The sequence below is a fragment of the Narcine bancroftii genome, chromosome 3 (assembly GCF_036971445.1).
Source record: "Narcine bancroftii isolate sNarBan1 chromosome 3, sNarBan1.hap1, whole genome shotgun sequence".
NCBI lineage: Eukaryota > Metazoa > Chordata > Chondrichthyes > Torpediniformes > Narcinidae > Narcine > Narcine bancroftii.
This window is the reverse complement of record NC_091471.1, coordinates 157,053,346-157,079,400: the sequence shown is the minus strand read 5'-3', so window position 1 is coordinate 157,079,400 and position 26,055 is coordinate 157,053,346. Positions and strand designations below refer to the sequence as shown.

Below are 26,055 nucleotides of genomic sequence, written 5' to 3'. Positions count from 1 at the left end.
AATAAAACAGAAATTACAAACTAAATTGAACAAGGCCAAGGGTTATTGAGGGCTGAACCAACTCCAACTTGTTCAACTTTCCTGGTACAGCAATGCATCTTCCAAGACTGGGCAACATGACACTGCTCATCAGGACTGAAGCTCCCAAATATTTCATTTTAGTCCTCTAGTAGGTCACGTACTGGGGAGTGAAATACTAAAGTCAGCAGATGATGTGATTGTGGTAAAAACTTTATGAGGAGCTCATAAAATCTCGCAGTGACCATGGGAGGTAAATATATAGGCTCAGCTCAGTCCCAAAACATTATCTTTACTTCAGCATTTTTGTGTTTTTAGCATATACTGGGGATCCTATATATGGCTCCATAAACATTGTCAGACCTTGTCATTTCTACAATAAGATTCACCCTGCCACAATCACAAATCATGCATCCAATATAAACTTATTAAAACATTTCAAAATGCAAATATATTACAATTCCCTGATAATCCAAATTGTATTTTAAATCATTCCACATCAACCTCTTGAATCCTTCATGAACCTGATCCTATCCAAAACCTGCTATTCACATCCTGTTTCCACCGACCCATTCTTGCATCACCAATTGCCCCTCTTCTTCCCCTCCACCTAGTTCCTCAAAAATACATCCTTCTTTCAAAATTCCCCTTTAACTCCGATACCATTGTCCCCATTGAGCCATCATCTCTATGTTTCAATTTCACCGACTTTGTTCTTCTCAGCAACAGTCTTCACCCTCCCTTCCCTCCTGCTGCCTCCATCTACCCCACTCAAATCCAGTCCTTATTTTCCCTTTGTCAATCACAACCTCTCAACTGGGCTCCATCTGTTCATCATCCGTCTTTGGTGCACCTATCATCAACTAACCTCTCCCCTCTCTTTATGTAGTTTCATTTCCAGAGGTAGGAATTGGAGCAAGAGCTAGTGAGAGTGTGGACTTTAAAAAGAGACCATCATTGTGGCGTGGCTATTGTAAGAAGGAGACAGAGGCATTGGATAGAAAGGCTCCGTGAGCAGAGGATTCAGAGGGAATCAGGTAAGAACATTAACACTTCTTGTTTGAACCACTGAGCATACTACAGATAATTAAACAAAGTAGAGATCCAGGGTAGGGTGATTCTTTGAGGAAGTAATGAGCAGGACAAAGGAAAGTCAGTGGATATTGTTTACTTGGATTTTCAGGCCATTGATAGAAGATTGGCTGACTGGTAGAAAGCAAAGGTTAGGAATAAAAGGGGCCTTTTCTGGCTGGCTGCCAGTGACTAGGATGTTCTGTAGGGATGGTGCTGGGTCTGTTAGTTTTCATGTTGCATATAAATGATTTAGATGATTGAATTGATGGCTTTGTGGCCAAGTTAGTGAATAATACAAAGGTAGGTGGAGGAGCAGGTAGTGTTGAGGAAGCAGAAAGTTGACAGGTTGGGAGAGTGGATTAGGAGAGTAGACAAAGAAGTGGCAGATAGAAGTGTATGGTCAGTCACTTTGGTAGAAGGAATAAAGAAGTAGACTATTTTCTATATGGGGAGAGAATTCAGAAAGTGACGGTCCAAAGAGACTTGAGCCCTGGTGCAGGATTCCCTAAAAGCTGGTTGAGTCGCTAGCAAGAAAGGCAAATGCAATGTTACCATTCATTTTGAGAGGACTGGAATATAAAAACGAAGACATAATGCTGAGGTTTTATAAGATATAGGTCAGACCATTTTGGAGTATTATGAACAGTTTAGGGCCCCATATCTAAGGAAGGATGTGCTGGCATTGTAGACGGTCCAGAGGAGGTCTACAAGAATAATCCCAGGGATTAGAGGTTTATCAAATGAGGATTGTATGATGAAGTTCAGAAGAATGAGGGGGGAATCTCACTGAAACCCTCTGAATATTGCAAGGGCTGGATAGAGAGAATGTGGGTAAGATGTTTCCAGCCATAGGAGAGTCTAGGACCAGAAGGCACAGCCTCAAAATAAAAGGAGATCTTTTTAAGAACAAAGATTTGGAGAAATTTCTTCATCCAGAATGTGGTGAATCTGGAATTTGATGCCACAGACGGCTGTGGACTCCAAGTCGTTGGGTAGAATTAAAGCAGAGGTTGACAGATTCTTGATGAATAAAGGTGTAGGTTAAGGGGAGATGGCAGAAGAATGGGGTTGAAAAGAAGAATACATGATTTGAATGGCAGACAGACGAATGGCCAAATGGTCTAATTCTGCTCCTCTCTCTTATAGTCTAATACTGCCCATTTTCTCTCTTGTTTTTAACTCCTAATGAAGAATTTTGACCCAAGATGTCGACACTCCACTTCCCTCCATGTATTCTGCCTGATCTGCAGAATCGTGTCTCCCATCACTCACCTTATTTCTGACTATTATCACCTCTTAGTTAACATTATAGCTTAATCTCAAATCTCTGAACCTCGTTCACAAATCCTCCAACGTCTACTCCAGGTGCCTAACCTTTTATCCAGAATTTTAAAAACCGGCAACCTCCAAAAACCAGTACTTTTATCGGTAGATGACATTTGTTCATCAAAGATGTTTGGCACCAAACATGGCCCTAAGTGACCCTCGCTCAACTCCCATGTATCACATTGCGTTCCGCATCAATAATTTGTGGTATCATCACCTAAAACGTGGCCCTTCATGGAGCGCACCAGAGCAACTCCCTGTCGGGGGCTGTCACTGATTAGCACGATTTATAAGAGCCCCTCGCTGACGAGTGTCATTGCCACCCACCCTCCCAGTTGACACTACCAGTCGGAAGCCTCTGTGAATCCTATGAACATGGCAAGGAGAGCTGCAGATCCCCTATGGTTGGCAGTGAGATGCAGAAAAGGAAATGTCTTTCATTATCGATTGCATAGAAGGTGGAGTTATTGCGGAAACTTGATAGTAGCACATCTGTGCATTGTCTAACGGAAGATTATGCTGTGGGATCGTCCATCATATATGATTTGAGGAAACAGAAAGAACAGTTGTTGAAGTTTTACAGTGAGAGTGATGACCACAGACTGAATAATGAAAGAAAAACTTAGCATTGGCAAAAATGTTGATATTGATCGAGTGCTTATTGAGTGGGTACGACAACGAAGAAGAATGGTCTGCTTGTAATGAAACAAGCTCAAAAATTCCATGAAGAACTGAACCTTGAAGGTGAGTGTGAATATTCACATGGTTGGTTGCAAAATGTAAGAAGCGTGATGGGATAAAATATCTTTAAATCTGTGGTGAAAAAGCTTCTCAAATTATGGACTTGTTAATGCCTGGAAAAATATAACTGAAGCAACATTAAGACATTCTTGGCATAGACTTTGGCCGTCAACAATGTTTGATGAAAACGAGCTTACAGGTGAAGACTGAAGGTTTTCGTGTCAGTCACGAGGAGGAGGATCGTAACCTCATTCCCTACGCCAAAAGTGTTGCAGCAGAACATGTAAATACACTTGAGACAGCTGACATCGAAGAAGTGCTGAACATTGACAATGATGCTGTGCATTCCTTGAGTGATGAGGAAATTGCTGAAATGGTGTTATACCGATAAGCACAAGGAGAGTAGTGATGAAGACAAAGACATTGTGTGCACAGGTGGAAAAAATGCCCATTGATGATAGGGTTAAAATGTGCGATCAGTTAATTGGTGGGATGGAACAACGTTCATTTATCAGTGAGCATGAGATTATGGCTGTTTATTCAATTAAAAAGAGACTGCTTAGACACAAACCACTTAATTTAACAGACGACATTGGAAGAAGTCTTAAGAGTACATTCTGACGCAATGTTTGAGCTGTAATGTGCATTTACTACATTTGCACTGTGAGATGTCTGCAATGTCTGAGCCAGTTTTATTTTGAAGTTTTACTTTAAAATAAAAAAATGCTAGTGATATTATGGTATTTTATGGTCTTTGTTTATCTAAATTCATTAACACCTTGTTTTGTGCGATTTTGAAACATCACATTTACTTAAAGGGACCACCATTCTAAAATGATTCCGAAATTCGGTCCCGATGATTCCGGATAAAAGATTAGGCACTTGTATTACCTTTTACTGTATCTGCAACCTCCAAAATCTCTACACTCCTCTCATTCCGTATTCTGAAACTTAGCTACCTGGGTCCTGAACTCTCCAATTTCCTCCTTCAACCTCTCTTCCTCTCTGACTGAGGTCCTAATATCTCCTCCTGGAGCTTGGCGCCAAGTACTGTCATAACAAGGGACACTGGACACATTAAACGCTGCAGACACAAGTTGCTGTTGCAGTTGATTCTTCATTTAAAGAGAAAGTCATACTTGGGCAAAACAATTATGTTTGGGCAGGAATAGATGGCTTTAACTACAATCCTGATACCAATCTTTTGTGATGTTGAGTTGAGATGCTACCAAGTTTTCAGAGTTATCACCACTGATGTTGAACTTTGAAAATCTCACCAATCATTAGGAAAACAATGAGACCATCTTCTCAGTACCTTTCTCTGGTTGATTTGATGGGCCTGCTTTGCGATTATGGACTTGAACTGTTTCAGGAAAACATTGATGCTTGCATGAGCTCAGTGTCTGGCTACGTCAGCAGGTGCATCGAGATGTCACAGAGATAAAATGCTACACAGCCAGAGATAAACAGAAACCATGGTTGGATTCAGAGGTCTGTGCACTTCTCAGAGCTTGAGATGCAGCCTTCAGGACAGAAGACAAGATCAGCCAGGACTGATCTCTCCCGTACAATCCATAAGGCAAAGCCTGGGTACATAGAGAGGATTCATAGTCAGCTCTGCGACACTGACAACACAAGGTGCATATAGCAAAGTATCAAAACAATAACAGATCACATGAGAACCTTCTGAGTCAATGTCAACAATGGCTCCCTTCCAGACAGACTGAACATCATCTACAGATGGTTCAGCGAGAACAGGCTGACGCCAAAAAAATCTCCATTTTCCCTTCAACAACAAGCCCCTTGTGGAGCCATAGATGAGGTGAGGAGAATCCTATCCAGGGTGAAGGTAGCGGGACCAGCCAACATACCCTGCCAGGTACTGAAGACTGTACAGACCAACAAATGGAGGTCGTTACGGAGATCTTCAACACATCATTGTAGCAGTCCACCGTCCTGTGGGTTTCAAGGCAGCCACATCATCCCAATAGGAAGGGGACAGTAACAGGCCTCAACAACTACCGACCAGTGGCACTGACTTCTACCATTATGAAATACTTAGAGCATATGTGCACCTCCCGGAGACACTGCACCAATTCCATTTGCTTACAGATAGATCCATTCCATTGATAATGCGATCGGCTTGTCCTGCCACTCCATCCTGACCCACCTGGAGAATGCACTTCCTTAAAACGCTGAGATGGCCAAGGCTACCGGCCACTAATCTGTCAACTTTTTATTGGCACTCTATCAAGAGCATTTTGGCTGGCTGCATCACTGTGTAATACAGTAGCTGCAGAAGATGGAATTAGAGATTAATTCACTGCATCATAAAAGTGGCAGAGAGGATCACTGGGGTCTCCCCTCCTATCCATCTATGTGATGTACCTGGATCGTTGCTTAAAGAAAGCTCACAAAATCTGGGAGGACACCTCTCATTCCTGCACACAGCAACTTCCAGCTACTCCCATCAGGAAAAAAAGATACAGAAGTATCAGAGTCAAAACCACCAGGCTGAAGAACGGTGCCTTCTTGAGGGCAGTGAGGGTGCTGAATGACAACTAAATCAACTCTTCTATTTATTAATAATTTATTTTTATTTATGTACTGTGAATATGTATCGTTTATCTGTGTTTTTTCCATATGTTTGTTTTGAACTGTTCTGCATAGTGAGCCAGAAAATACTATTTCGTCAGGTTGTACAGGTTCAATAGGATGACAAATAAACTTTAATTTGAAATGTTTTTCCTGGCAGGGCCCCAAAGCTTCCATGCAAGCCCTAGATTTTTTCAGGAAACAGAAAGAGGTTTGCTGACCTTTCACTTACAAAACCCTCCAAGTTCGTGGAAGGAGACACATAGGAGACTGCAGATGGTAGAATCTGGAGCAAAAAACAATTTGCTGGCGGAACTCAGCAGGTCAAGCAGTATCCTTTGGAGAAAAAGAATGTTTTGAGTTGGATCACTATAGAAAGAGTGCAAATGCAGGACCGATGAGACTACATCACAAGGTTTAAGGGGCTTCAGTCTTTCCCTCATTGTAGTTGATTTAAGTAACTGCATACCAAGCATATGGGGTGCAGCATGTCAAAACATCTCCAAGGCTGAGCAGAAAATTCCCATGAATTCCTGGTGACAGTAACAGATGCAAATCAAGATGGTTATCTTAACAATGTTTGGCCCCAGCTACAATCCACCCAACCTTGAGTCCCATACGAGTTGGGAGCCTTGGAGAGTTGTGGAGATTTGTTAGAACTGTTCACAGGATAAAGATTTCAGTTCTGAGGAGATGCTGGGGGAAGGTGAGGTTATTTCCTTCCCAGCAGAGAAGTGTACGAGATGATTTAATGGAGGAATTCAAAATCAGTAAGAGCTTTGACATAATAAACAGTAACTACAGTAATTGGGGGTAGAGGATAAGGGAAATGTGATGACTTAGATCAAATTGGAAAAAAAACATATTCTGTGTCTGTTTTTTTTTCATTTTACGATTGAAATTAACTAATTGAAAAGTTTACTGGAAGCTATAAAAGCCAACTATTTTTCTAATGTCCCTGAGGGAATAAAATCTGTCATTCTTTTCAAGACTGGTTTATGTGAGTTTTCAGATCCATGAATGTAGTTGACTTATAACCAGATATGGATAAAATACTGCACAGTGCACAGACAAAAAAAAGTGAGAGAAAGCTGTAGATGCTGAAATCTTGAGTGGACAGGAAAGTGGACCCGCGAGCAGACATGCTATGGGCGGTGAAGAGGGACGCCTGCGCTTCGATCGATCAGGTGACAACACCATGCCAACAGCCCTCGGCCATGAGGAACGCTGACTGGCCATCCGACTAACAGTCTGACCAACCGATCAACCGGACAAGATGGCCCACCAATGAGCTGTATTGTTATTATCATCAATGGTGGGGTTCTGATGCTGCTCCCCCTGTGCGTTCCAGGGAAATATCCAGGCCGGCCGTCGTTAAATGCTGTGACGACAGCTAACCGCAAAGCCTCCTACACATACCGGACTCGCTGTTGGGCTGACGCTTCTTAGTGGACACTGGGCACAATACAGCGTCATCCACCCCGACCAGCCTCGAGCCTTGCTGCAGCAAAATAGGCTGATAACTCTGGGTGACAAATGGCTCCAGTATCTGGACTTTGGGCACCTGTTCCATGCCCCTCTGCTTTGGGCACTGCCAGTTCACCTGGAAGTTCACCGTGGCAGAGTGCAGCAACCACTTTTAGGTGCCAACTTCCTGAGGGCCCATTCCTTCCTAATGGACATCAAGGGGTGTCAACTGGTACACGCCCGGACATTCCACCTGCACTCGGTGAGTACTGCCACCCACGAGTTCGTCAAGATCCTGACAGATTTCCCTACTTCCATTCAGCAGAATCCAAACATGGAATGAGGCACCAGATCATGACTGAGGGCCCTCCCCTCCACGTTAGGGTGCGCCGCATCCCCCCTGAAAAACTTAACTGGGCCAGGATCGAATTTAAAAATATGGAGGAACTGGGCATCGTGGGGCATTTTGATAGCCCCTGGGCCTCACCCCTCTACATGGTCCTCAAGTCAGTGAGTGGCTGAAGGCCATGCGATGACTACTGCTGCCTCAACGAGGCCACTGTTCTGGACAGGTATCCCATGCCCCATATTCAAGACTTTACTGCGAACTTACAGGGGGCATGGATATTTTCAAAGGTGGACCTCATCAAGGGCTATCACCAGTTCCCGGTTCACCCAGATGACATTCCAAAGACGGCCATCATAACCCTTTTTGGATTGTTTGAATTCCTCCGCATGCCCTTCGGGTTATAAAATCCGGCTTAGACTTTCCAGAGATTGGTGGACATGGTGGGCCGAGATCTTCCCTTTGCATTCGTCTACCTCAACGATATTGTAATCGCCAGCCACACTTGCGTTGAGCGCACCTCCAGGCTGAACAATTGTGGCTTCATTATCTACCTGGTCAAGTGCCAATTTGGCCAAGAGACTATCAATTTCCTGGGCCATCGAATCGATCGTCTCAGGCCCAGACCATTGCCAGTGAAGGTGGAGGCTATCCGCTCTTTCCCCATGCCTTCAACGGTGAAAGGACTACAGGAGTTTACAGGTATGGCCAACTTCTATCACCAGTTCATACCTGCAGTGGCACGCATCATGAGCCAACTCTTTCCCCTCATGGCAAGGCCCAATAAAAACTTACAATGGACCCAAGAGGCCACTGAGGCGTTCCAGACCACTAAGAACGCCCAAGCCAACGCTGCCCTCCACGTGCACCCCAGGACCGATGTCCCGACCGCCCTCATCATAGACGCCTCCAGCACAGTGGTAGGGGCTGTACCTAAACAGCTGGTTGATTGACATTGACAACTGCTGGCCTTTTGCAGTAGACACCTCAGGCCACCAGAGCTCAAGTACAGTGCCTTTGACAGAGAATTGTTAGCCTTATACCTGGCAATTTGGCACTTTCGATACTTCCTGGAGGGCAGGAAGTACAAAATTTACATGGACCACAAACCCCTTACGTTCGCCTTCCGTAAGGTGTCCGACCCGTGGTCAGCAAGGCAACAGCAGCACCTGTCCTACATCTCTGAATTTGCTATGGACATCGAGCATATAGCTGGTAAATCCAACATAGTGGCCGACGCCCTATCCTGGCTAGCTATCTCAGCGGTGCACAACCCTAACCCTGGCATCGACTATATGGCCCTGGGAGAGGCGCAGCAGGCAGACCCTTACACTCCGGCGTACCGGACAGCGCTCACCAGCTTTTTACACCTGGAGGACGTCCAGATCGCCCCCGGCAATCGCACACTGCTCTGTGACACCTCGATGGGTAAACCTCTCCCTGTTGTTCCAGCTGCATGGAGAAAGCGAGTGTTTGACTCAGTCCATAAGTTGGCTCACCCTGCTATCAGGACTACTGTTAAGATGGTGGCAAGCAGGTACGTATGCAAAGAGGCCATGCTATGGGCCAGGACTTGTAGTCATTGCTAGTTGTTCAAAATTCTGACCAATGCCAAGGGGTCCCTACAGACATTTGAGCCCGCACATCACTGGTTCAGCCACGTGCACATTGACATTGTTGGGCCCCTACCTGCGTCCAGAGGCACATGCTACCTCCTCAAGCTGGTTGACCAGGTGACCAGATGGCCCGAGGCAATGCCACTATTGGAGGCTTCCACAGATGCAACACTTCAGACAGTGAGGCCCAATTCACTTCTAGTCTGTGGACCGCCTTAGCCCAAGCCCTGGGGACACAACTCCACCACATCATGGCATATCACCTGCAGGCCAACGGGTTGGTGGAGAGGTTTCACAGACACCTCAAGGTGGCTTTAATGGTAAGGCTGACTGGGTTGATGAGCTTCTCTGGGTCCTGTTGGGAATTCAAGCTACACCCAAGATAGACCTAGAGGTATCCTACACAGAGTTGCTCTATGGTATGCCCTGGTCATACTGGGCGAACGTGTATCGACCCCTGAGAAATTAGAGGAGCCCCCAGTGACCACACTGTCCCAGCTTCACAAGCACCTAGGCACCCTGGCCCCCACCAAGCCCAGAGTCCATGGCCAGCCGCACACGTACAAACCCCAAGGACTTGGCCGACTGCAAGAGACCTTACGAGAAGCCAGAGACCTTTCAAGGGGCCATACTGTCTCATAATAAACAACGGCTCCACCTGTGTTCTGGCAGAGAAGAAAAATTTACCATCAACCAGTTGAAACTGGTCTGCTTAGACTCTGACCAGCCCATCACCCATCTGACCCCATGACGCAGGGGTCCCGATTGGCGGTTCGGGGGGGGGGGGGTCGTGCCCTCAGGTAAACACTGGAAATGGCAATCGAATGCAGTGACCGGCAAGACCTCACACGGGCTGAGTTGCCTATTTCCATAGGCCGATGGTGGAACGGTGAAACTGGCCAATCACCGCCAGTGGATCCCAGCAGGCCCAATCGGGCTGCAACTGACCAATCGGTGGCCGGTTTGCTTAAGTCACGCCCAAATGGTGATGCGGCCGAGATCACTATAAAAGGCAGAGCTGCCCCTAAATAAAGTCAGTTTCAAATACACTCTACCAGTGTGTGTGTCTTCTTTCTTCTGTGAGTCTTGAGCTATAGTCCAGGAGCTATAACCTGGCTTTAGCAGTAGTGACCCCACAACAATATACAAATATACAAGTGTGGCGGCCCGCAATTGCGGAGATCAGGCCGGCACATCGCGCGGCACCAGACGTGGTCAGAGATTGCTAAAGCGACTCCCAGGACAATTAACTGGTGGGGGTAGAAGCTGGGGCAGCATCAGACCAATGGCATTGGTCAAGCTGCCCAGCTAACTCAGCAGAAACAGGCTAGGGAAGAAGGGCATTCATATGCATAGACATTCCCGCCCACTTTTGTTATTCATATAGGTGACTCAGTCAATCAACAAAAAAAAAACGGCAGGAACTTGAATAGTATAAAAAGTAGCCTTTCCAGCCCTAATAAAGGAGTGAGCTTAACCTGCCACACTGTGTGTGTGTGTGTGTGTGTGTGTGTGTGTGTGTGTTTTCTTTGTAGCAGTGGACTACACAAGTGCATGAATGAACAGGGACTCATTAGGGATAGTCAACGTGGCTTTGTCATGGTAGATCATGATTGATAAGAGTTTTTGAGGAGGTTACCAGGAAAGTTAATGAGGACTTTAGTAAGACATTTGACAAGTTACAGCATGGGAGGTTGGTCAAGAAGGTTCAGTTACTCAGTATCGAGCATGAGGCAGTAAAATGGGTAAAACATTGGCTTTGCAGGAGAAGCAAGAGTAGATGGTGGTAGATGATTGCCTCAATGACTGTGATAATAGGGGAAAATGGATCAGCAAATTTGCAGATAACACAAAGATTGGGGTGCAGTGGAGCACAAGAAAGGCTTTAAAAGCTTGCAAAGGGATTTGGACCAGCTGAAAAAATGGGGTGCAAAAAGGCAGATAGAATTTAATTTGGACAAGCGTCAGGTGCTGCATTTTGGGAGAACTAACCAAGGTAGAATGTAACCAGGAAACTCAGATAATAAAATTGGGAACTGAGTGTGGTGGAATAGAGGGATCTGGGAATAAAAAAAGTGAAAATTGTGTCACAGGTGGATAGGGTCATAAAGAGAACTTTTGGCATATTGGCCTTATAAATCAAAGCATTGAATACAGGAATTGAGATGTTATAGTGAAGATGTATAAGACATTGGTAATGCCAAATCTGGATTATTCTGTGCACTTTTAGTCACTTACCTACAAAAAAAATATGTCAATAAGGTTGAAAGAGTGCAGAGAAAGTGTACAAGAATGTTGCCAGGACGAGGAGCTGAATTACAGGTTCAATGGGTTAGGTTTTTATTCACTGGAGCATCAAAGAATGAGGGGAGATATTATATAGATATACCAAATTATGAAGGGTATAGATAGCATAAGTACAAACAGGCTTCTTCCACTGAGGTTCAGTGAGACAAGAAGTAGAGGACATGGAACATTAGGGGGCACCTCTTCACTCAGATATTGGTGAGAATGTGGAACAAGCTGTCAGTAGAGGTGGTGGATGTACGTCCAATTTTGACATTAAAGGGAAGATTGGATTGGTACATGGATGGAAGGGGTATGGTCCGGGAGCAGGTTGATGGGACTAGGCAGAATAAATAGCTTGGCACAGACTAAAAAACACAGAAGGGCCTGTTTCTGTACTGTAGTGTTCCATGGCGATTGGAGACAACATCTCCTCTATGATCTCACTCATCATTGGGGATCCCACAACACTGCATACCGTAGTCTCTGTACATACAATGCCCTCCATAATGTTTGGGACAAGGACACTTTTTTCCTTTACCAGGATGCTCTTTCTTCTTAACGATGTTCCAAACTGTTGATTTTGGTCAGCCTAAGGTTTGGGCAATGTTTTTTTACTGTTTTGTTCCTGTTTTTCAGTCTCTTAATGGCTTCTTTGACTTTCATTGGCACAACTCTGGTCCTCATGTTGAAAAATGGCAACTACAGTCTTCAAAGGTGATCAAAAGCTTAGAAGCAAGCCTAGCTCTCTTATACCTGCACCAATGAACCAGTTAAACATACCTGAGTACTCACAAAAACACCTGTGAAGGCAAATGTCCCAAACATTATGGTGCCCTGAAATGAGAGGGACTATATATATAATATATATATATATATAATTATTTATATATATAAAAAGTACTGTAATTTCTACATGGTCAAACCAAAATGCATACTAACAACCTTGAATAAAATCTGGAATGTGCACTTTAATCACATGTGAATTGTTTGATTACAAATTTAAAACTGTGGAGGACAGGGGCAAATAAACAAAAAAAGTTTATTTGTCCCAAACATTATAGAAGGCACAGTACATGACTATGTGGTCAAACACTGCTCCAACTCTATCTACAAATTCACAGATGACACCACTGCTGCAGGCAATGATGAGATAGAATACCGAAAGTATCTAGTGGCATGGTGTTAGAACAAATTCTCTCTCAACGTCATTGACTTCAGGAAGAGGAGTAGAGCTCACTCCTATCCACTTCACTGGCCTTGAGGTGGAGGTAGTAGACAGCTTTAAGTTCCTCAGAGTAAACATCTCCAGCTACTTGTGCTGGTTCATCCATGACAACATGACCACCAAGGTGCAACATCTCTACTTCCCTGGGGCCAAGAAAATTTGGCATGTCCTTGATGTCCCTCAACAACCTTTATGATGCACCATAAGAGTATCTTGTCAGGATGCATCATTGTGTGATGCAGAAAATGCTCTGCTCAAGACTTCAAGAAACTACAGAGAATTTTGAATACAGATGAGACCATAATTTTCCCTGCAGCAACTCCATCTATACCTCAGTAAAGGAACCATCACTCTAAATGACTCATCCTTCCCCAACCATACTCTCTTCACTCTCCTCCTAACGGGAAGAACATTCAAGAGTGTGAAAACAGGCACCACCAGAGTTAAGGACAGTTTCTTTCCTGCTCAATCAGACTAATGAACATACCTCACACTAAATTGTGTAATTATATTTGTAAAATAATGTGCCTTTCCTCCGTTCTAACTGATCTCTCACTGCAACCCAACTCTATTGTATTTCATTCTCTTGTAGATTTGCTGGATAACATTCAAAACTAGCCTTTTCATTGTTCCTTAGAACATGTAACAATAATGTAAACTTGAACAATTGAAAAAAAGAGCAGACATATTTTCTGAGGTTCAAGACTCTTTTTAAATCATCTTAAAGTGTCAAGCAGAGACCTTGAATATTTTTTAAGACAAGTGGAAGGATTCTAAATAAGCAAAGTGGTGAAGGACTACCATGGGCGACAGGAATGCAGAGTTCAGGATACAATTAGATACATTACAGTGGAGCAAGCTTGAAAGGTCTAGCCTTGCTGCTAATTAAGTTGCTGTCAGATAATGCAAGTGATTCGTATTCCCATACCTTTGTTATTGTAGACATCCAGGTAATTGGGAGCTGAAAAGATGGTAATTAGTGAGGGAAAGCCCGTGGTTTGGCTTTTTCTGTACATTCGATACCTATGAAGATCACAAGAATACAGTCTTAACTAATGTTTAACACATGCAGTCATAGACAAAGCTATTTGCCAATGTCCATTCTCCGATGATTACAGAAATTCAAATGACAAATCCGGTTCATTTTTTTGGTGAGCATACCATTGAAAATGGAAAGTTAAGCACATGATTGACACTTTTAAGCAGAACCCGAGTAAATAGGGTTTACTCCCATCTGAGAACAAATCCCATTCCAAGGTAAGTCGTGGGAATATCTGGGGAAGTCTGCCCCCAGTACCAGTTCCACAATGCCATAAGCCATGTGTGTGAACGAAAGTGGCATCTTTTGGCTTCTGAACAATGTCATGTCTGTATTTTAATTTGTGGCTGAAAGCATGCCCAGAAAGACAGTCGTCAAGACTCTGATAATGTGGTTCAGGTAGCTGCCTGACACTGCCTCTGTTTTCCTGGCTGGCACAGCCTGCAGGGTTGAAGTTCAGTGTTTTATCAGGTTCCTTTAGACTAGTGTCCATAGCTGAAGTAAACATTTCCAAACTTACGTTTTTTTCTCTACCAGGAAACGTGGCAGCTATGGGAGCTGGTGTGGGGGGAGATGGAAGGGTGAAATGTACAAGATTGCTGGTTAATGCTCATAATGCACTAGATGTGATCATGTGCAGGGCAGGGCAGGCATTTAAATAATGGAACTGTAATGAAAGAAACTTATTTCAGCAAGTTCCTGGTCATTTATTATAAGAAGCTTTATGTAGCTAAGTCAAACCTTGTGTGATAATACTGCTGTTTGGGTCTTTGGAATATTTAAAATAAAAGTTATTTTGCTAAACAGTAAAACAAATTCAAGGTTGTAGAATACAATTAGGATGCACAGGAAACCAATCAGTTAATGTCAAGACCATCTCTCTGGCCAGACTCAAAGTTGTTGTGCAGTGTGGACTGAACTAGAAGAGCAAATTCAACAAGTGCAGAAGAGTCTGGTGGATGTTAACAGGAGTAAAAACACCAAAATGCTGGAGGAACTCAGCTGCTTTATTCAGCATCTATAAGAGACAAAGATATATTGCCATCATTTCGGGCCTGAGCTCTTCTTTAAGGAAAAATCAGAAAAGACAGATTCAGGATATATCAAAAAGTCTCAGAATTCAAACAATGGGGGAGGAATCCAGACCAACAAGAGGTGTCAATTGGATGTGATAAGGGACTAGATAGAATTTATCATGAATGTGTGAAAGGAGACAGGGAATTGAGAGAGATGGGGGAAGCAAGGGGATGGTTTTAATGAAAGCCAGAGAAGTCAGTATTAAAGCCATCTGGTTGGAGGGGGCCCAGTCGGAAAATGAGATGTTGTTCCTCCAATTTTCGGGTGGTCTCACTGGCAGTACAAGACCATGGACAAACATGTCAGCAAGGGAATGGGATGGCGAATTGAAATGGGTGGCCACTGGGAGATCTCAATTTTTCTGCCTCCGTTGCATCGTCACCCAGATTGAGGACTTCCATGCCAGATCATCAGAGAGCATCTCCTGAGGTCACAGGGGTAGGGCCCAAGGGGATGATTGGTGGGGAGGGAGGAATGGACAAGGGAGTCACGGAGGGAGTGATCCCTCTGGAAGGCAAAGAGGGGAGGAGAGGGGAATATATGTTTAGTGGTGGGATCATGTAGTAGGTTGCAGAAATGGTGGAGGAGGACGTGTTGGAGGCTGGTGGGATGGTAGGTGAGGACAAGAGATATCCTGTCCTTGTTGAGCGTGGGGGTGGAGGGGGGCAGGGCAGTCTTTCTGACATATCCTACTTCTGCCTTTTCTGATTTTCCCTTGAAGGACTCAGGCCCGAAACGTCAGCAATATATCCTTGTCTACCATAGATGCTGAATAAATCTGCTGGGTTCCTCCAGCATTTCAGTGTTTTTACAATAATTACACCATCTGCATCCCATTGTGTTTCTCTCAATGTTAACGGGAGAACAAAGCTCCAATTCCAGACCAAGACAACAGCTGGAATACCTCAGCAGGCCAGGCAGTATCCAGAGAGAAAAAGAGGCAGCATTTGTTGCAATAAAAAAAGAACATAAGGAACAGGAGTGGGCACTGCACCCTTGTTTCTGCTTCACCATGTTAAGTGCTCAAGTACTTGGATGGGGAGGTTAGACCATAGCACATTAGAGCAAAATCTTGGCACTTTGGCCCTCAATGTGCCGACCTTATATTCCTAAAACAAAATAAATCCTCCCTACTCTGTAACGCTCTATTTTTATTCCATCCATTTGACTGTCTAATAGTCTCTTAAATGCCCCTAATATTTCAGTCTCTATCACCATCTTTGGCAAGGCATTCCAGGCACCCACAATTCTCTGTGTAAAAAAACAAACCCTGATGTCTTCCCTAAACTTCCCTCCTTCATTTTGTACTCATGTCCTCTGATGTTTGCTATTTTTATCTTGGGAAAAAAGCACTGGCTGTCTTATCTATTCCTCCCTATCTATGCTTCTCAGAATCTTGTAGACCTTAAGTTTCCTCTCATTCTTCTACACTCCAAAGAGAAAAGTGCCAACCCTGCTAACCTATGGCCCTTCTAGTTTGTGCTGAACCATTTTTTTTGCCTAGTCCCACTGGCCTGCACCTAGCCCATAGTCCTCCATGCCTCTCCCATCCATGTACTTGTCCAAATTCTTCTTAAATGTAAAAATTGTGCCCACATTAACCACTTCAGCTGGCAGTTCATTCCACACTCCCACCACTCTGCATAAAGTTCCCCCTAAATTTTTCCCCTTTTGCTCTTAACCCATGTCCTCTGGTTTGTATCTCACCTACCCTCAGAGGAAAAAGCCTATGAACATTTACTTTGTCTATCCCCTTCACAATTTTAAATATCTCTTTCAAATCTCCCCTCATTTTTCTACGCTCCAAGGAGTAAAGTTCTAACCTGTTTAATCTATCCCTGTAACTCACTTCCTGAAATCTGGGCAACATCCTAGTAAATCTTCTCTGATCTCTTTCTATCTTATTGATATCTTTCCTATCCTTAGGTGACCAAAACTGCACACATTGCTCCAAATTTGGCCTCAGCAATGTCTTATACAACCCTACCATAACATCCCAATTCCTATTCTCAATACTTTGATTTATGAAAGCCAATATGCCAAAAGCTCTCTTTATAACCCTATCAATCTATGATGCCACTTTCAGGGAATTATGTATCTGTATTCCCAGATCCTTCCGTTCAGTGCCCTACCATTTACCATGTATGTTCTTGGTTTGTCCTTCTAAAATGGAACACCTCACACTCATCTGCATTAAGTTTCGTCTGCCATTTTTCAGCTCATTCTTCCAGCTGATCCAGATCCCTCTGCAAGCTTTGAAAACCTACATCGCTGTCCATAACACCGCCAATTTTAGCGTCATCTGCAAACTTGCTGATCCAATTTACCACATTATCATCCAAATCATTTATATAGATGACAAACAATGGTCCCACTGTGAGGAACACAGGCCTCAAGTCTGAGAAGCAATTTCCACCACTACTCTCTGGCTACTCCCTTCCAGCCATTGTTGAATCCAGTTCACTACTTCACCATGAATACCTGCCGTCTGAACCCTCCTGACTAACCTCCCATGTGGGATCTTGTCAAAGGCTTTACTAAAGTCCATGTAGACAACATCTACAGCCTTTCCTCCATCAACCTTCCTGGTAACTTCGTCGAAAAACTCTAGTAGATTGGTTAAACACAACCTACTACGCATAAAACCACGTTGACTATCCCTAATTAGTCTCTGGCTATCAAAGTCATTGTATATTCGATCTCTTACAACACATTCCAATAATTTACCTACTACTGATATCAGGCTCACCAGCCTATAATTTCCAGGGTTACTTTTGGAGCCTTTTTTAAACAACGGAACAATGTGAGCTACCCCCAATCCTATGGCACCACACCCTTGGCTAAGGACATTTTAAATATTTCTGCCAGAACCCCTGCAATTTCTACATTGGCCTCTCTCAAGGCCCTGGGGATTTATCCACCCTTATTTCCTTTAAGACAGCAAGCACTTCCTCCTCTTTAATCTGTGTAGGTTCCATGATCTCACTGCTTGTTTTTCTTACTTCCCATGATTTTGTGCCCATTTCCTGAGTGAATATTGATGAAAAAAAACATTTAAGATCTCCTCCATCTCTTTTGGCTCCATACAAAGCCAACCACTCTAATCTTCAAAAGGGACTAATTTTGTTTCTTACTATTCTTTTGCTCTTAATGTACCTTTAGAAACCCTTAGGATTTCCTTTACATTGTCTGCCAAAGCAACCTCATGTCTTCTTTTAGACTTCCCGATTCCTTTCTTGAGGGTTTCTTGCATTTTTTGAACTCCTCAAGTATCTCATTTGATCCATGTTGTAATACCTGCTATACACCTCTCTCTTCTTCCAAACCAGATCTCCAATATCCCTTGAAAACCAAGGTTCCCTATGCCTGCTAACCTTGCCTTTAATTACAAACTCTGCACTCTCAAAATTTCACTTTTGTAGGTCTTCCATTTACTTCGCACACCCTTGCCAGAAAATAACTTATCCCAATCCATGCATTCTAGATCTTTTCTCATTTCCTCAAAGTTGGCTTTTCTCCAATTTACAATCTCAACCTGAGGCCCAGACCTATCCTTCTCCATAATTAACTTAAAACTAATGGCATTATGATCACTGGTCCCAAAATGTTTCGCTACACATACTTCTGTCACCTGTCCAGTCTCATGCCTGAATAGGAGACCCAGTATTACACTCTCGCAGTTGATACCTCTATATATTGATTTAGAAAACATTCCTGAACACATTTGACAAACTTCAAGCCATCCAGCTCATTTACAGAATGGGAATCCCAGTGAATATGTGGAAAATTAAAATATCCTACCATCACAACCTTACGTTTCCTGCAGCTGTCTGCTATCTCTCTATAGACTTGCTCCTCCAATTCTCACAATTATTGGGTGGTCTAAAATACAACCTCCTGAATGTGATCATATTTTTCCCAATCCTCAGCTCCATGTCACCTCAGTGGATGTGCCCTCTGGTCTGTCCTGCCTAAGCACAGCTATTTTCCCTGACGAGCAATGCCATTCGTCCCTCTTTCATCCCCCCTGTTCTATCATGTCTAAAGCAACGGAAGCCTGGAACATTGAACTGCCAGCCCTGCCCCTCCTGCAACCATGTTTCACTAATGGCCGCAATGTCACAATTCCACGAGCCAATCCATGCTCTAAACTCATCTGCCTTTCCTACAATACTCCTTGCATTGAAATATATGCACCTGAGAACATTTCCACCATGTACAACCCATATTTCTTCAAATACTCATAGATCCTATCCTTAAGAATCCTCTTTTAATAATTTTCACACCACTGATGTAAGACTCACCAGTCTATAATTCCCAGGATTCTCCCTATACCTTTTTTTAAAAAAGGAGACAACATTTGCCATTCTCCAATTCTATGGCAAAAGGAGGACTCAATGATTCTAGCCAATACCCCATCTATCTCTTCCCTCACTTCCCACAGGAACTTGGGGTATATCGCATCCAGCCCTGGGGACTTATTAATCTTAATGTTTTTCAGAAGATCCGACACCTCCTCCTCAATTTCAATATTGTACATAACACTAGTCTGTTTTATTTCGACCTCACCCTGATCTGGCTTCTTTACTCTTGTGAATATTGAAGCAAAATATTAATTTAGGACCTCCTCAACCTCCTCTGTCTCTAGGTAAAAGTTGCGTCCTTTATCCTTTAGCAGCCCCACCTTCATCCTTCTGCTCTTCACATATGTATCGAACGCTTTGGGGTTCTCATGCCCCCTTTGAGTTCTCCCAAGTCATTTCTTAAGCTCCTTCCTGGCTAACATATACTTCTCATGAGCTCTACCTGTTTCCTGCTTCCTATATCTAATGTATGCTTCCTTCTTCCTCTTGATTAGCTGCCTTACCTGTTTTGTCAACCACACTTCCCTTTTTCTAACATCTTTTCTCTGTTCCAGTGGAATAAACCTATCCTAAACCCAGCACAAGTTGTCCTAAACGTCCTTCACATTAATTCTGTACTTTCACCTTTGAACATCTGTTTTCAATTTACTCTCACTAGTTCCTGCCTCATCCCCTCGTAATTAGCCCTTCCCCAATTAAAGACTTTCCCATTTTGTCTGCTTTTATCCTTGTCCATATGCTATGCTGAAGCTCGGGGAGTTGTGATCATTCTCAACGAAATCCTCACCCATCGAGAGGTCCACCGCCTGATCAGGTTTTACCCAGAATTAGATCCAATATGGCCTCTCATCTCATCATCTGATCCACTTATTGTGGAATCCTTGAATACAATTGACAAATTCAGTCCCATCTATCCTTGCAGTCAGGAAGTGCTAGTCAATATGAGGGAAGTTGAAATCATTCATAACTACAACCTGCACCATTCCAAATAAATGCCTGCCTATCTGCTCCTCTGTGCCCTGAGGTCCACTTGGGGGCCTAGACCTCTCCTAGTACAATGATTGCTCCGTTCCCATTTCTGACTTCCACCCACACCATCTCAGTGGACACTCCCTCTGCAGTGTCCTCCCTTTCTGTAGCTATGATACTATTCCCGACCAGTAATGCTACTCCCTTCGCCTCTTACCTCCTTTCCTATTCCTTTTAAAACACGTAAACCTCGGTACCTGCATCAGCCAATCCTGCCCTTCTTCCAGCCAAGTTTTTTAATTTTTTAAAAATTTAGACATACAGCACAGTAACAAGACATTTCAGCCCATAAGTCTGTGCTGCTCAATTGCACCCAAATGATCTATACCCCTCAGTATGTTTCAAACGGTGGGAAGAAACTGGAGGACCCGGGGAAAACCCATGCAGACTCAGGGAAAATGTACAAATTCCTTAAAAACAGTGCTGGGTTTGAACCCAATCGCTGACATTGTAACAACGTTGCACTAACCACTACGATAACCTTTGTAATGGCCACAATATCGTAGTTTCATGTATTGATCCATGCTCTAAGTTCACCCATTTTATTCATAATAATCTTAGTGATGAAATGGACACATTTATGTTTTGTCCCCTAAACACAGAGCACACAGCATCATGTTTTTGACCTTCTTCCCTATTCTCTGCACTCTCATTCTGGTTCCAACCCCCCTGCAAAACTAGTTTAAACCGTCTCCAACAGCTCTAGCAACCTGCCTGCTAGGATATTTGTCCCTCTCCAGTACAAGTGCAGCCATACTTTTTGTACAGGTTACCGGAGTTCCTTCCCGAGAACTCCACATGGACTACGATATCTGGTTGCTCACTCTCCCCTTCCAGAATGTTATGAACTCGATCAGAGATGTCCCTGACCCTAACACCTGGGAGGCAAAATACCATCCGTAAGCCTATACCTGCTTCACAGAAAATTCTATCTGTTCGCCGAACCAACGAGTCCTCAATCATCATTGGTCTCCTCTTCTCCCTTCTGAGCTGAGGGGCCAGTCTCTGTGCCAGAGACGTGACCATTACAACTTGTCCGTGGTAGATCATTCCCCCCAACAGTATCCAGAAGAGTATACTTATTGTTGAGGGAAATGGCCACAGGGGTGCTCTGCAATGTCTGCGTATTCCCCTTCTCTCTCCTAACAGTCACCAAGCTATTTCCTCCTAACCTTTGGGGGTGACTGTTTCCCTGAAGCTCCTCCCTATCACTGCGCTGCCTCCCGAATCATCAGGAATTCATCCAGCTCCAGTTCCCAAACTCGGTCTCCCAGGAGCTGCAGCTGGATGCACCACTTGCAGGTGTAGTCATCAAGGATAATTGTGCTTGATTTCTCACATGCTGCATTTGGAACATTCCACTGCCCTAGTTGCTGTCTCCATTATCTATTACTAGTTTAAATACAAAGGTCTTACCTGGCCTTACTTTACTGGATGCAAGCTTGTCCTCAGCTTCTGCTCACTGAAGACTTGTAAGCCATAGCCAAGAAATCCCACTCCTACCCTGAGCCACTCACACTGACAACCACCCAGTGACTTAAAGAAAAGAGGAGCATGTACTACCAACTATTAGTAACATAATGCCACTCTTCCTCTCTCTACAGATGATGAATGCTCCCTATAAATGTTTTTAAACAAATCTGCTGCACACCCATCACTCTGCCTCTTATACAGAGAGGGCTGCGATGAAGTGTTAAGACACAAGTTAACTTGCAGTATAGAGGATATTGGCAACTGCTGACAGGGCTGAACACAGAAGGAGAATTGATTTCATCTCAGTGAAGCAGGAACAAGGGTGGAGTGGCCCATAGCTGTTCCTTATGTTATCACTGCAGTTCCTCAATGGGCTGCCTGGAGGCTGGGATACCCTGAGCTTTCTTTTCTTAGACCTGAAATGTTGCTTCTGTTTCTCTGCCTGATCTGCTGAGGCTTCCCTGCTATTTATGCAGTCATTACAGTCTCTCAACATTTAATCATCAGTAGAAGTCTGTCTCCTGCTCCCAATAAACCTTTCTAGAGAGATTCAACAAACATTATCGCCATTATACGCAGGATTTATTTTAATGCATAGGAACAAAATACTTAATTTAAACAGTAATCATATTTTTTTATATACCTACCCAGCATCCTGTGCCTCGTGAGCTCGGATTACTGATAATAAGTTATTGTGCTGTAGGAATTCGCACACCGCAGGATAACTGCAAACAAACAGATTCAACAGATCAAACAGTCGCACCTTAGACCAATGGAAGCATCAATTTACACAAGGGGAAAATGGGCAAATACAAGATGAAGCAAAGAGATTCAAAGGATCATTGTACAGTATTCTATAGTAACTTTAATTCCCTCCAGACATTATGAAATGTTTTACAACCAAGTATTTGTCAAGTTTGGTCACGCTGTAACGCAGGAAACAAAGTGGCCAATTTATAGTTGTATTGACCGTAATCAATCTTCTTTTTAGTCATCTCCTTAAAAAGGCAATCAATTAGTGAGGTGGGATTTCCATGACAAAGCCATGCTCTCTATCTCTGATCTTCCAGATGTACACAGATTTCCTTCAATAATTTCCCTCCCACTTACGTGGCTAACAGACCTGTGGTTACCAGTTTTATCCCTACTGTCCTCCTTGAGTAAGAAACACTAGCTTTTCTCTAGTCTTCTGGCAGCTTAACTGCAACTAACAAGGATGCACTAATCTTTGTCAAGGCCACAGTCATCCCTTCCTTTTCTTTCCATAACAACCTGGGATTGTTTAAAGCACAACAATGGCCCCTCCCCCAGTCAAGAGGGTCCACTCCTCCCTCCCCACCAATCATTCCCTTGGGACCTACCCTTGTGATCGCAGGAGGTGCTCCACTTGCACCCAAGTACCATTCGGGGCCCAAAACAGTCCTTCCAAGTGAAGCAATATTTCACTTGTGAATCTGTTGAGGTAATCTACTATTGCATTCGGTGCTCCCACTGTGGTCTTTTCTACATCAGAGAAACTGGATGCAGACTGGGAGATCGCTTTGTTGAGCACCACCGCTCTGTCTGCTGCAATAGCATATATTTCCCAGTGGCCACTGTGACAGATTATGTTGTGTTTGTATTGTATATAGATATGATTTTGGGAGATAAATTGAGGCAGGTTTTTTTAGTGTTGGTCACATACAAACACTTCAAAACAGATCTCATTTAAAATACTGGAGCTCTGCTCAAGCCAGACAGGGCGGCTCCTGGGGGCCTTTGCAAAAACTTTGAGGAGTGCCCAAGAGACTTCACTAATGGATTGTGGTTTTGAATAGCAACAGATGAAAGAGTTTGGAGCTGCAGGCTGTCTGGAGTGGAACTTGGTGTTCTAAGTGGGTCATCTAGTTTTGGAAGCAGAGAGAGTAAAACAGGCTTTTTCTCTGAGAAAGTGCTAGTCAGCAGCAGCAGCTGGCAGGCTTGTGGAAAAACCCCATTTGGAAGACGGGTTGTGAGTGCTTAGTTCAGCCTGGTCAAAGTCCTTGAGGTTTATGCAAGAGGAGAGGACTGGCTGCCTTATGTTTCACTTGAAATGAGAAACAGAAAGGAACTGTGTGGTGACCTGAAAGAAAGAGGTTATCATCTGGAAAACCCTGCTGGGGCAAGTTTCTTCGGAAAGACACTGAAGTGACTGATTAAAAGGAATCAGTTGTGGGTGTCCAGCGAACAACAAATCTCTCTCTGAAAACCAACAAGAACCTTCCTGAGTGGTAACCATTTACCTTTCAAGCACCAAAGTCTGGTGAACTTTATAAATGCTAAATTCTGTGCACAGTATAAGAATTCCCTGCAACCAGTGAATTTGGAGGAATGAGAAGTGAGATTGAACTGTGAATTAAATAACTTTTCTGAATTTACACACACATTACATACATGTGCGCTTAGAATTAGAAGGGGGTTAAGTTAATAGTCATAAGATAAAGTTTGATCCTGTTTTCATGTTTAAAGATAATTAAAAGCAACTTTTGTTTAAGTAACCATTTGTCTTGGTGAATATCTATTGCTGCTGGGTTTTGGGGTCATCTGGGCTCGTAACACCATCCATTTCAGTTCTCTTGCTGACGCTGACATGTCTGTCCATGGTCTCATGCACTGCCAGACTGAGACCACCCATAAATTGGAGGAACACCACCTCATCTTCCGACTTGGCACCCTATAACTGGATAGCATTAATATTGACTTCTCTAGTTTTTGTTAAACCCCCCCCCCCCCACTTCTCCTTTCCCTGACTCCTTTCGCTCAGACATGATAAATTCTCTCTTAGTCCCTTATTGTATCCAATTAATACTATTTGTTGGTCTGGATTCCTCCACTGTTGAATTCTGAGACTTTCTGATATATCCTGCTTCTGCATTTTCTGATTTTTTCCTTGAAGGGCTCAGGCCCAAAACATTGGCAATGTATCTTTGTCTCCTATAGATGCTGAAAAGACCAGCTGAGTTCATCCAGCATTTCAGTGTGTTTATCACAATCACAGTGTCTGCAGCCTATCATGTTTCACCGAGTGAATCAGCTGTCCTACACTCCTCTGCAACTCTCTCAACAGCTCCTACCTTCTTTGACCAACTACTACTTCCTTACATAGAACACAACCTCACACAGGAACAGGCCCTTCTGCCCACAGTGTTTGTTCCAAAGTTGATGCTGATTTAAACTCATCCCATCTGCCTGTACATGGTCGATATCTCTTCATTCTCTGCCTGTTCATAGAATTTTAATTCAGGCCCATCAGCCCATGATGTAGTGCCGACCTATATAAACTACTCAACAATCTAAACCTTCCCTACCTCACACCCATAACCTTCTATTTTTCTTGCATCAATGTGCCTGTCTAAGAGCCTTTTCAATGACAATGTGATTCAGAGTCAACTCTTATTTAACAATTTCTGCTATGAAGTATTATGGGGGATTTTAGCATGTTACAATATTCCTTTTGTTTGTTTCTTTGGGACTATACTAATTGAAGTTTTGGAAGGGCTGATATAGAGAAATACAAAATTATGAAGGGAAAAGGGAAGATGGAAGCAGGAAACTGGTACATGAAACTATGATGAGGGAACAGAGCCTCAAGATTCAGGGGAGTAGATTTAATAGTTATGAGGAACTGCATCTCCCAGAGAGCAGTGAATCAGTGGAATTTTCTGTCCAAGGAAGCAGAGGAGGTTGTCTCATTAAATCTATTTAAGAGAGGGTTATGGGGAACAGGCAAGTAAGTGAATCTAAGTCTGCCGCAGATCAGCCTTAATCTGATTGAATGGGGGAGCAGTGTCGATGAGTCAGTTGGCTCCCATTTCTTATGTTTAAATCTCGTGGATTACATATAGGAGGTGCCAACAATGCCAGAGCAAGAATGCTTAACAGAAAATGAAATGGAGGCTTTTACAGTTGAGGCTGTAATAGAGTATTCAGAATTGACATTACAAAGAAAAGCTGTGATCTGGACATGTGTCCAAAGGGGCAGTGAAAGTATATTTAACAGAAACCTTGACATGCAATTCATGGAAAAAAAAATAATTCACAGGGACATGGGAATATTAGGAACAGATTCAAAATAAATTACCAGAATCGTTTCCTGAACTGTGTGACTGAATGAAGACACAATAACTCACAGTCTGTGAGGTGGCTTCTGATAAATAATGTTATCCTAGGTTGAAATGTACACATGTTCACATGTTTAACATGTGAACAGGAACTTTCACAGACCTTTATGGCTTCTGGTAATTTAAAAAAAATAATTTAGACATACAGCACAGTAACAGGCCCATCTACTTCATAAGCCCGAGCCTCCAAATACCCCAATTAACCTGCAACCCACATACATTTTGAAAGATGGGAGG

General features: G+C 43.4%; 1 protein-coding gene across 4 annotated transcripts in view; it reads right to left on the bottom strand.

The window, feature by feature from the left end:
• The window catches only part of LOC138757740 (protein phosphatase 3 catalytic subunit alpha), a 427,419-nt gene that overhangs the window by 37,186 nt on the left and 364,178 nt on the right, over nucleotides 1-26,055 (bottom strand). For all 4 annotated transcript variants that reach the window (XM_069925516.1, XM_069925514.1, XM_069925513.1 and 1 more), the window contains 2 exons: nucleotides 22,327-22,404; nucleotides 13,626-13,720 (listed from right to left, as the gene is read on the bottom strand). In XM_069925516.1, the coding sequence (XP_069781617.1) occupies nucleotides 13,626-13,720; nucleotides 22,327-22,404 (173 nt within the window). The remainder of the gene's footprint in view (nucleotides 1-13,625; nucleotides 13,721-22,326; nucleotides 22,405-26,055) is intronic.